At 53.6% G+C, this 12,420-nt stretch overlaps 1 protein-coding gene across 2 annotated transcripts in view; it reads right to left on the bottom strand.

The window, feature by feature from the left end:
- Positions 1-12,420, bottom strand: part of LMX1A (LIM homeobox transcription factor 1 alpha) — a 51,748-nt gene that overhangs the window by 3,421 nt on the left and 35,907 nt on the right. For both annotated transcript variants that reach the window (XM_087731456.1, XM_087731455.1), the window contains one exon: positions 2,774-3,006. In XM_087731456.1, the coding sequence (XP_087587582.1) occupies positions 2,774-3,006 (233 nt within the window). The remainder of the gene's footprint in view (positions 1-2,773; positions 3,007-12,420) is intronic.

The raw sequence follows: 12,420 nt of genomic DNA, 5'->3' as shown, positions 1-12,420 counted from the left end.
GAAATTAATGAGTGTCTGGGGCTGCCCCTGACGTCACCTGGGAAGGGGCCGGGGCGATGGATATTGTGCGGCGTGCCCTCGGTCCGACCCGCTGAGCCCGCATCCCGCCGCCGGGGCCAGGACATTCCTCGCTCAGGAGGATTTAGGGAGAGGAGAAATGTTAGGACGCTTTTAATTGGAAAGCGGGGTCCTCTTTCAGAGGGGCTTGTTTACTTAGGCTGGGCGGCGGAGGCTCGGGGGAGGCAGTAATTGAAGCAAGGGTTTGGGAGATTACAGACAACATATGGCTCGCTTTTTATCTGTGCTTTCTCATAAAGTGGCCTTTGGTGCGCGGCGGCCGGGGGGGGAGGGAGGGCGAGGGGGCTTCAAAGCAGCAAGGGGGGGACGGGGCAGAGGCTGGACACGCACATCGCATGTTGCTGGTGAACGGCATCTGGGACCAGTGCTGGAGTGGGGACACACCTCTGCATCCCCTGGCATGGCAGTGGGGTCCCCAGGGCGAATGCAGCAGAAGGGGTCAAAGCCGCGCCACGCTGAGCATCCATGTGGGATGTGCACCTGGGCTGGCGCCTTGCCACCATCCCCAGAGCCACACGACATCCCGAGACAAACTGTGGTTGACCACCAAAACCAGGCAGGGATGGTGGTGGGGCTAAGCTATGGGGTCTGTGGGGAGATGGGAAGGGCTGGGACCCCCCAGGCCAGGGGCTGCCAGGGGATGACGGGGCGCCGGTTGGGTTTCCAACCAGCCAAGGGGTTGCCGTGCCCTTTTGACTTCCACACTGGCCCTTCGCATCCCTCGGATCTCAGCTGGAGTTTCCACCAAAATAAGTATTTCCCCTGGAGGTTTTTGCTAGTTGAAGCTCTTGGTTTGGCCAGAGCCCCTGGCAGCAGGGCTGGACCACAGGCCGATGAGTCGCTGGGGAGGAAAAGCTCCCCAACCTTTCCCAAACTGCCCTTTTCCCCCACTAGGAATAAATCCAAACCTTTGTGGTCAATTCACTTATTTTCATGCATGACATCTCCTCATTGGTTCCTATTTTAACTGAAAGAGTTTGCACAACCCAGAAGGAAAAAATAATAATTCTTCAATCAATTAAGGACTTTCCCAGGGCTAAGGCAAGAGCTAGCACCAGTGTGGCAGATCCTGCTGCTTTCCTGCCTCTCCAGCTCCTCCAGTGTTGGACCATCACTCACCAGCTCCCTTCAGCCACCTTCTCCCATGGCCTCACTCTTTTATTTTTTAAATATCATCACCATTATTTGGAGGGAGGATTTTTTTCTTTCAAGCAAGTGCAGTTGCAGAGCTTGGACAGAGCCAGCCACAGGCAGTGCTGCAAAGCAGCCGGGCTCTCACTGCAGAGGAGCACGATATTAAAGAGAAACACGGGCTTTGGGCAATTTTTGCTCCACCCCCACTGAAACCATCCCTGTCCCCCCACACACCTTCTCCCAGCTGCAGCATCACCTGCACCTGGCAGTGAGTGTCGGGCTTTGCTGTGTCCGTGACCTGCCCTGCTTCACACCTTAACAACCACCTCCTAAATGGGCTTGTAATGCTGATTTCTTTTTCTTTTTTTAAATCCAGTGCTTTGCTCTAGCAGGGAAAAGACAGGCTCCCCCCAGCTTGCCGGCAGCCCTTTCCAGAGCACAGCATTTTGAAGGTAAATCCTTCCCTCAATAAAGCAGATTTTCCCCCGATGACAGTTTTTAAGAGGAGCCAAGTGATCCAGGCACACGGCATGGGGCTGCACAGCCTCACAAGGAGCGGGGCTCTGCAGGGACAGCATTAACATGAGGATTTCTGCTAGCAGATCATTTCCACCCTGCCGGCCACCGTTGCTGGGCTTTCTTACTAAATTTGTCTTCCTGGGAAACATTCAGATTTGATTTGCATTGACTGTAGATACATATTTTAATGCTGATCTGATGCTCTGGGCAACCTAACGGGGCAGTGACACCCTGGCTGGAGCAGGATGCCAGCCCCCTGCCCACCTTCAACCGCGGTGCCACCTCTCCTGCAGCCCCCCTTGGCTCTGCGGTGTTCCTGCAGCATCACCGTGCTGGGTCTGCAGTCTGGCTCCAGACATCAACTGCCTGGGAAGCCATTGGGGACACAAGATTTGCAGGCTCCCTGCCGCCAGCTCATGTTTTAGCCCCATGCCTCAGTTTCCCTCTGTATTAAAAAGGGTGGCTACAGCAGAAGCAGCTCACTTATTGCACTCAGCCTTTCTCGAGTCCCAGGTGGGGACAGTGAGGCACAGGAGAGGGACACAGAAGGTTTAGCCAAAGGTAGTCAGTGGGGTGCTTGGGAATGGGATTTTTTTTAGGAAGAAAACTCTCATTTACAGTCTATTTATACCAGCGGCAGCTCCTCCGTTTCCCTGGGTGAGGAGGTGGGAGATGTGCCCTTCAGCCAGCATGGCTCTCCCTCCCTTGCCCAGGGAGGCTCTACGCCCCTTGGGATGGGGTGGTGAAGCCCTGCACAGGCCAGGAGCACAAACCCTTACAGAAACAAGCCTAATGAGATGGGATGGTTCCCAGAGCATCCTCCAGTCCCTCCGCTGCCAAGGTCCTTGCTCATGCCCTTGCCATTGAGGTGGGAGAGACTCTGGCTGGAGGATGCAACAGTGCTTATAGAGCTTTTCCCTTTGGACTATGGGGCAGAGGTTCAGAGCAGCAAACCCAAACCTCACCTCCAGACCCCACCGCGCTCACAGGGGCCTCAGAGCAGGACCAGCCAGGGAGACGCCGGGCGCGGGCGGCCCCTTACCAGAATCCGACAGAGCCGGGCTCACCAAGCTCAGCAGCTCCCGCTCCTTCTCGTAGTCGCCCTTACAGAGGAGCTGCCCCTCCTTCAGCACAAACTCATCGCCCTTCTGCAGGCGCCGCTCACAGACACAGCAGCAGAAGCAGCGCAGGTGGTAGACGCTCTTCTGGGCGCGCATCACCAGCTCGCTGGGTGCGATGGCCTCCAGGCACCCGGCACACTTCACCGCGAAGAGCCTGGGGGAGCAAGAGGAGATCCTGCTGGGGTGCCCGGCAGAACCGCAGCTGTACCCAGCAGGTGGCACAGCGCTGGGGAAAAGGGATGGGGCACCCATGGTGGGGAGACAGGCATTGGCACAGGGTCACTATGTCACCCCGTTGGTGTTTTGATTGCGTGCTGCAAGATTGCCCTGTGCCAATGGGGGGTGCTGCTTTTGGGTCAACTTCAACATTTTTGGTTGACCTGTCACCAGGTGCTTACCATGAATGTGGTCAAAGGACGAAGACCCCAATGTCCAGATGCTCCAGGTGAAAAGCAAACAGGTGTCAAACCCAACAGTCCAGCTACCACCACCACACGACCTGGGACGCACCATAAGCTTTATCAAGCCAACCCTACACGTCCACCTGCCTCCAGCTCATATCTAGATGTAAGGAGGTGCTGGAGATGGCAATGGGGCCAGTGAGCTCATCCATGCCTCTCAACAAGCACCTGCAGAAAGCATCTGTGCTGTTGGTCACCCACAAACCACCTTGGCCGTTTGGCCTGGGTCACTGGAACAGCCCCGTTCCTGCTTGCAAACACTTCAGGAATGTCTAATATATCATAAAAATCTCCATGGCAGCAAGTTTTGGGTTAAGGCCAGTGACAGACTGAAGACTTGATGTGTCAAAAGGAAAAGAAAAAGCTCAGCTTGTTCCTTGACATTGATGTGACAGTGTTTGAGGCATCCCTAATTGTACAGTTCCCAGGTTTCAACACACTGGCTTTATACTTCAAAGCCAATAATAATAATGACAGCAATAACACTTTAGGTTGAAACAGAGCTTTTCTTTCTCTGACTTTAAACGTCCTTATTGAGAAGCTCAGTAGCATGATCAATGATTTACAGTTGGGGAAACTGAGGTGAGCAGACCAGAGGTGGCAGCATCAGTGTTGGTTTGAGAGGAACTGGAGGCACATGGAGCTAAACCCTGGGCTGGATGTTTTAAGTGAATGGGATGTTTCCCCCTGTTGAGAAGTTTGAAGGTACCAAACCAGAACTTCTTTGCCACCCCCAGATATCTGTGTTTTTGGCTTGGGTCCCGTAAAGAAAAAGATCGCTGTTTACCCAGCCTTGTCCTAAATATCTGTGGGAACTGGACATTATTATTCCCCTGTCTTGATGCCTTTGGCCCAGAAAGAGAAGTCAGAAGTCAGCACACATCCTACAGAGGTTATCTCCAAGCATCGCCCATGTCCCAGCCTGGTGATGCCCCAGGGACCCACACTGGAAGCGCTGCATCCAGCCTTCCACCAGCCCCAGATAGCTCCCACCTCCGTGGTCCCTGTCCCATGTGTCATCCCTGGGGGAGACCTGCAGGGCCGGGGGGCTGCGGGGCTGGGGATGGCTGGCTGGGGAGGGGAAGGGCGGCCCTGCAGCCACCAGCAGGCTTTCAAGTCTTTCTCTTTTTTTGGCTGTTACAAAAAAACACATAGGAAATGAAAAGTGCCGAGTCAGCCCCATTCCAACAAGGAGAGGACCAGATGTATGCAAAAACCTCACAGCAAAGCCATCAGATAATGGGGATAATTTTAAAAAGTTTTTGTGATGAGCTCAATAGCCCATAAAACAAGGAGACGGCGGGCAGAGCAAGGCATGCACATGTCTTTTTGCCCCAGAGGCAGCTCCCAAGGTGAAGGCACCTGTAACACCAGAGATGCTGCTGAACAAAAGCTCCCCAGCAGCGCATGCATCTTGCTGCAGCCCATGCGCAGCCTCTGCTCCTGTGAAATCCCAGCCAGGCTTCATTTCACCTTTTCATTTCTGCGCTTTTGTTGCCCAATAGCCGATAAACAAGACAGTCAGCTCTGCAAACCGCTGGAGGGGGACAGGCAGGCTCCACCACACGGGCAGTGAGCCCGGGGGACTTGGCAGCAGCTGGTCGCATCTGTGCCCATCTCATCAGAGACCAACGCTTGCCCGTGTGAAGCCAGCGAGGCTGGGTAAGGCAGCACATCCCGCCGGCGCAAGGAGGGCAGATACGTGCAGGAGCAGAGGATGACGCCTTCCTCCCTGCGTCGATGGGCAGGGGCAGCCACAGAGCATCACCTCCCGATGTCCCGTGCCGCAGCTGGTGAGCACCGAGCTCCGGAGGCAAACAGCTGCCTGCCAGATGTGGGTGCAGCTGGCAGGGTGCCATGGCACACTGCCACCCGCCAGCGGTGCCCGCCAGCCTTTGGGGCTGGGGGTCGAGAGCTCAAAGGGCTGGAAATAGGGTCCCCAAATGTACCCCATTTTATGGGCGTCAGCTCCCTCCCACCTTGGGGTCATCTCACAGGTGCTTCATGCCAGTGCGTGGGCTATGCCTGCTCATTCCCAGGTCTTCCCAAAACAGCAGCACCGAGTACGGGGATGGAATGCATCGCTCTCCCTGTGCCAGCCAAATCCTGGGTGCACTCAGCAAATTGTAGCATCCCCCAAGAAGTAGGAAAGGGATGTTATAAAGCTTTTATAAAACACTATTGTTGCTACAGAAAGTGAAAAATCACCAAATAAAAGATGGAGATTAAGGACTTTATAATTCCAGGTAATGGCATTAGTAACATTTATTTTTGTAAATTCAACCTTAATTTCCCAGGTTTACATATAACTGTCTTTCTCTAAGGTATATATATTTTCAACGACCCTATGACTGCCCCCGGGAGGAGAGGGATGTATATTCCCTTGAAAGCATCCCTTCTGAAGGGTCATTTTTTCTTGTTCCAGCTCTGAGAAATGCAGGCTTGTGTTAATACTTTATGTTTCTGCAGTCATTTTGTCTTTAATTATGTCTCTTTTATATCAAAGTGGAGGTGATTTGTATTCATCTGGTAACACATTCTCATCCCGTTTAAATGAAGTTTAAGCCCTACCTGTTGGGATTACTAACTGCTCTCAGTAATAAAATACTGATAAGCTATTACATTACTGTTATCTAATCTTCACAAATTAATGTGCCCAAAATCTATGTTTCCAGGGCACTGATCAGAAAGCCATAAACCTTTGCCAATTAGGCACAGCAGCACCAACCGAGCGATGGATGTTTCTAAGCCCAAAGTGCGTTGCAAAACAGGAAGGTGTGAGATTTAGGTAAACGGTTGCCTAATACAAGACATTAAAGCCGTATTTAGGTTGCTGAATAAATGACTTAATTTCCAAACTGCTGAGATCCCAACAGCTCCCGCCGAGGGATGCTGGAGGGACGGGGCGTCTTTCACTGCCCAGTGCAGGCCTCCCCCATCCCTGGGCAACGTGAGATGCAGAGAAATCCCCGTAAAACCTTCTCCACAGCATGAAACCATAAAGAGCTCCTTATAACCCCACAATAAACCCAGATCTTAGGCACTAAAAGGTCACGGGCATAAAAACTGAAACCTACCACAGGTAGTAATGGGGAGAGAGCAAAGGGCATCACTGGTGTCCCAGGTCCCTACAGCGCTGGACCAGCCCTGGACAGTACCAGGTCCTCTATGGGGACTGGGGAGGAAGAGTGTGCACAGATAACCCCACACATGGATAACCCTATGCACGGATAATCCCACTTGGGAATAACCCCACAAAAGAGTAGTCTCACACAGGATAACTCCAGCCTGGATAACCCCTGCATGGATAGCCCCATTGAAACATTCCTGGTCAGCCTGAGATGGGGCAGAAGGAAAATTTTCTTCCAGCCCCAGATCTAGCAATTAATTCAATATTTGTGCCTGAGCAAGATGCACCAGCCTGGATCCAGAGATGTTTTCCTCCACCTCAGAGATCTGCAGCTCTGTTCCCAGCTCCCTCCTGCTGCAAGCAGAAAGCTGCAGAGCAAATACCATTTTTCTCCCCTCTCTACCTCTTTGTGCCTCCCTGCAGCTGCAAAGGGGACTTGGAGATTACATTTCTCTACAGGAGGCTGCACAGAAGAGAAAAAGGACTGGCTCTGCCCAGCAACTTCAACAGGTTTTAAACCAAGAACAAATTAGCCAGCCCTAAATTGCAACGGGAGCGCCTTCATTTCTGCCATCCTAGGGATGCTGCAGGCTTTAGTTCTCAGCTTTTTTTTCCCCTCCATAGCATGGGATTCCAAGGCTAAATCAGGCCTGGCTGGCAGCCTTTGGGTTTGTTTAACCATGTACGAAGCTGGCAAGCGCAGGGACAGGGTGACCCGCTCACCACTGCGATGCTCAGCAGAAACCCAGCCTGCCACAGGCAGCTCAGTAAAAACCTCAACGAAGCACTGACAGTGAATATTTGTAAATAAATACATAAAAAAACACTCAAGTTAGGAAGAATTGGAACAACAATATGATGATGCAAGCAATTTTTATCACAACATACAACCTTTTGTTTCTGATCTTAAAAACCTTCCTTTTCCTGTATTGACTAATCTGCATTAAATTTTTTTTTTTAAATTTACGTCCCTTTTGAAATGACAATCTGCAGTTTTGAAACAGAAAGGTGGTGGTGGTGGGTTTCAAGAAAATCTTGAAACAAAATATTTTGCCATTTCCAAAAGTGCAACATTTCAGCTCAAAGATCCCCAAGCGAGCTAGCCGGCATTATGGGCATCCCCCCTTCCTCTGGGACACAACCCCACATCTCCGTGCAATTCCTCTTCCTTGAGAAAGCCATCCCAGACCTCTGCTTTGGGGTTTCCATCTGCGCAGCATCACTGAAACCTAGAAATTTCGACACGTGGTCAAAGCCACCTCTGGGGCGGCACATCCCATCCCCAGGGTACCGATGGAGGGGGGATGGTGTGGGCAGACGTGGTTTCCCATCAGAGCTGCCACCCCCTCTTTCTCCCTTTATTTTGAGGTGACAGGCTGAAAGGGGCCATGATTGACGGGCGCTTCCTGGCTGCTGTCTGTCTGCGTGCGCTGCATACAAACACAGCCCCTCGGAGACTCCCCAGGGGGGTTGGCGGGTCGGGGATGCCGATATTAAATACTGACGGACAAATCTCAAACGCCGCACGGAGGCTTGGTTCAGGCGGCAGGTAAGGCAAGGCAGCTCTGCTGGGCAGAGGGATGTGATGAGAGGGGCAGGGGCAGCCCCCAGGTGACCCCCACGGGCTCCTGGCCGAGGGCTGGGGCGGGTGCCGTTGGCACCAGTCCCTACGAAGGGCAGCTGCCCTGCTCACCTCCCTGCCAGGGCTGCCCGCAGCAGACGCATCCACAGGGATGTTGGGTTTTCCAGCACTTCGGTGCAGAGACCTGACCAACTCATCTCCTGCTCTCACCATGGCCCAGGAGGAGACTGAGCAGACCCCGACTGACCCATCGGAGCTGTGGGGAGCTCCAGCTCGGCCACGCTCACAGCCATCCCCAACCAACAGCTCTCTGGAGAGCAAAGCCATGACCCCCGCCCCCCCGAGCCAACAGCCGTGCACGGCGTGAGAGGCACAGGAGGAGGCTGGCAGAGAGCGCCGGCGGCGAGCTGCAGGGCTCTGCAGGGAGCGAGGACGGCGGATTGAGTTGTCTTGGCACTGCGTCATCTTCTCACTCACTGTCACTTGTCAGAAGGGGGGACGGCAGCACCAGGTCCTCGACAGGCTGGTAGTGGAAAAATGCCAGTCGCTGTCAAGCCTGCACCCATGGCTTGGGAATGAGTTGCTGTCCTGCTGCCTCTGGGTTCCCATCACCCTGTCCCCCTCTCCGGCCCTTGTGGGGCATGGACCACTGCCAGGAAGGAAGGGTCATGGATGCATCCCCTGTCCATGCTGCCTGCGAGGGCACCCCCTGGCCACAATGATGGGGGGACCATGTGGGCCCTCGGCTCCAGGCCATGGGAGCAACTAGGAAAGGGCTGAGTCCATCTCAGCACTGTGGAGAGAAGGCTGGCATGTCCTGAGGATGGGGAGAGCAATTCAGAACACAACCCGGCACCAGCGAGCCCTGGGGACCTCCAAACCCACCCCGGATCTGCGGGCTCCCAGGCTGATGGAGGAAAGCACCCACAGCCACCCTTGCCTTCCCTCCCTGAGCACTTCAAGCCCTCGGAGAGCTCTCTGGTGGGATGGAGGACGGATGTTTTCCCCGGAGCTATTCTCCTGACCCTTCCCAGTCTCCTGGCTCCCTCCCCCCCGAGGCGGACAAGTGTTCGCTTTACTGCCTGGCAACGCGGCTGGGGCTAAGCTTGCTAAAATATGAGTGTTTTTTGGCTGGAGTACCAGAAGGCTGCAGTCCTACAGAGAGAAAAAAATTGAGCACTCCATGCCATGGCTCCAGAAAGGGGGAGAATTAGGTTTCACACCGAGCAGGCTGGACCATGGCATTCTTTAGTTAATGCTTAACAAACGCCCAAACAAAAGCGGCCAACTTCGCTGCATGTTTGTAAAATGTATTCTCAGCAGATTCGGGTTTATTGGAGAATTCACTCGCTTTGCAGCAAGTGGCGTTTTCCTTTTTTTTTTTTTTTTAATTTCCCTTCTCCTCCCTCCCCCCCTGGCTCAAGCCCTTCTCATTCCTGCTGCCTGAATGTTCAAGGGGACACGGCAACCGGGCTGAAACGGGCTTATTTCATCCCGGGGGCTGATGTGAGCTTGCCTCCGCAGCCCTTGGGTGTGATCTCTCCCCAGGGAACAGCCAAGCTGCTGCTGGCAACTGGGGATGGGGAGTCCAAAAAGCCAACCCTTGGCCTCTTGCAAATCCACCCCTGAGCAGTCAGACGGCGGCTGTGTTCTCTGAGAGGCCGGGGAAAGCGAGGAAGAGAGGCGAAGCCTGAGAGTCCTGCTTTTCACCTTTCTTCACCTAACCCAGCTCTTTCAGGGTCCAAACCCGGTGGCCATACCCCATCCAGCATCCCGCTCTGTCACACATCCCAGCCCTGCACACCTCCCCGCCTCCGGAGAGCCCATCACAGCGCTGGATGCCAACAAGCACAGCTTGCTTTCAAAGGCAGAGCTGCCATCGGGGGGGATGGCCAGGGCATGGAGGAGGGGGACAGCCCCATCCAGGGACCCCAGAGGCTTTGGAAGGGTTAAACTGGGGGGTCCATGTATGGGCATCCTGCAGGAGCATCCCTAAATGAGCTCCTGCCCTGATCCTCACTGGCACCTAAACAGCTCCCACATCCCCTCCTGGCGCCTGGTGCCATGGCAGAGGACTCCGGTGACGAGGGAGTGCTGGGGAGGTGGTGGCAAAGGGGAAAGGGGGGCAGCAGAGGAGGAGGGGGTTGCCGCTGGGCTGTTTAACCCTCCTTCTGCTACACATGACCACCCGAGCCTTCCCAGGAAAGGGCACCTTCGTCCCTGCCTCCTGGATGAGGTCCAAAAGTGATCACTTAACACCCCCCGGACCCTCCAGAGACCACGCCGGGACACGTAGGGGCACTGCTAGAATGATGGGGTTAAATAAACAGACAAACGAAGCCTCCCCAGCAAACAGCTGCTGCCAAAATACACTAGCAACCCTCAAGCCTTCTCTACACCAAAATAAAAGGTCAAGCAAGTGCACGGCTTCTAAGACGGCTTTATGTTGCTCCATTTCTGATCAAGGACATACTAATAAGACTTTCACCAACAAGGTGCTGTAGGAGCTGATGGTTCTGGGTCCCCTCCAGGCCCTTGGGGAGTCTGATAAAAATCCTCTACTGACTTCAGGAGCGTCCAGAAAGCTAACTCCTGGGCAAGGCCAGAACAAGACCAAAGTGCTGATTTTCCTCCCCATTTCCCCAAAGGCTGCTTTTTTTTTGTGCTCCCCGCCTCCCAACAGCGTGTAGCATCGGGCAGGGAGCTGGCCACACCACAGCACTGATCGAGCACCTGGCTTTGGAAGCGGGAGGGACACAGGTAGCAGAGGGAGAGGCACACACAACACTGCGTCCAAGCCCAAACGCCATCCCAATGGAGACAAACCAAGGATCGATCCCATCTAGCCGCAGCACAGCAGTTCTGCATCCCAGCCGATGCATCTCCCACCAAGCCAAATTTTGAGCCGTGACCCCCTCCCCCCCGTGCCCCCAAGGAAACAAGGATAATTGAAAAACCACAATATCACTAGTTAAATTTAATATTGAGAGTGAGTGAGCGGGAGCCAGAGGTCAGAATTAATTACACCCCACCATATTTCAGCACGCTGCCGCGGCTCCATGTCCTTTCCTTGGGGAGCAGTGCTTCCACAGAGAGGTCGACAGACATTATTAGAAAGGACTGATTTAAACGTACCCCCAGGAGCTTTTCAGCTTGTCTCTTCAGAGCCTTTGTTTGTACTGAGATTAATGGGGAGGCAAATGATGGAAAAGCAAAGTCACCAGGAGCAAGAGGATGTGCCATCGCCACCACCACCCCGATTTGGCTGGCTTTGTAAGCCGGGCAGGAATAACTGGGAGAGAAGGAAATGCTGTTTGTGTCATTCATTTTGCAGATAAAGCGTGATGATCTTGAAACCTATTTTTTTTTTTCTTTTTTGCTTTCCAAGAAAAGAAACCCTGGCTAAAACATCCTGCAGGCTGGTTTTCCTACACCCTTGGGGATTTTATACACCCACTGTCTTTTCGATGCGCTGTACCACCATGGGGGAAGGAGCTATTTTGATTCTGTTCCAGCTTAGGGTACCCCCTCTTGCAAGTCATTATATTTGCCTCTGAATCTTTTGTAAACCTCCTGAGATGGTAAACCAATATAGAAACAAACCAAAAAATTGGAACTTTTCTATTTTCCATTCAGAATTTCAAAAGGAGGGTTGCAAAAAACAAAGGAAAGAAAGAGCGTTCAGACCAAGCAGAGAAGTTATGAAATCTCCTTCCTCGGGGACAGCCACCACTTGACTGGCCCCAGCCCTTAGCAACCTGATCCAGCATCCAAGCCAGCCCCATTCCCAGCAGAGGTAGGGCTGGGGACTCCAGTCACTTCCAGCCTCAACTCCTCCATGATGCCATAAATTCACCTCCACTTTGTACCAACAGGTTCAAAAAGGGATCAGGCAAACCCAGGGGACCGAGTCCACCCCCAGCCTGGTCCCACAGGTCTGACCTCATGCTTAGGACCACCCAAATCCCTGACTGCCCAGTGCAGGACAGGTTCCCCTGGCTTTTGGAGGGCTTTCCTGGAGCATCACCATTGAGGGCAGTGGGGGTGGATGTGCACTGGGTCCAGCCATGCCCCAGCGCTGGGGCTCCTGGCTGCTCTCGAGTCTCCTAGGCTACAATCAAGGCTTGCATTTTCCTTTATTAAACAGAAAACCCATGTTCCCCCCAAGGGCTCTCTGAGCATCCGGGGCCGGGGCCGCAGGAGCTGCCCGTTTCTCAGGCGTTTAAAATTCACGGGGCGTTCGTGCCGACGTGCCAATGCGGCAAACTCTCATTAGGAGGCGGCCAATATCCTGTCAAGCTTCCCTGTGCTCCAGCGGCTATAAAAATCGCTCGGCTGTATAAAAGCTAAACAGAGTAAACTAAGTCGGACATAGAGACCAGCTGCTTCGGACCG

The sequence above is a fragment of the Nipponia nippon genome, unplaced genomic scaffold (assembly GCF_047370975.1).
Source record: "Nipponia nippon isolate SJK-2023a ecotype South Korea unplaced genomic scaffold, ASM4737097v1 scaffold_5, whole genome shotgun sequence".
Classification (NCBI taxonomy): domain Eukaryota; kingdom Metazoa; phylum Chordata; class Aves; order Pelecaniformes; family Threskiornithidae; genus Nipponia; species Nipponia nippon.
This window is presented reverse-complemented; position numbering and strand designations above follow the sequence as displayed.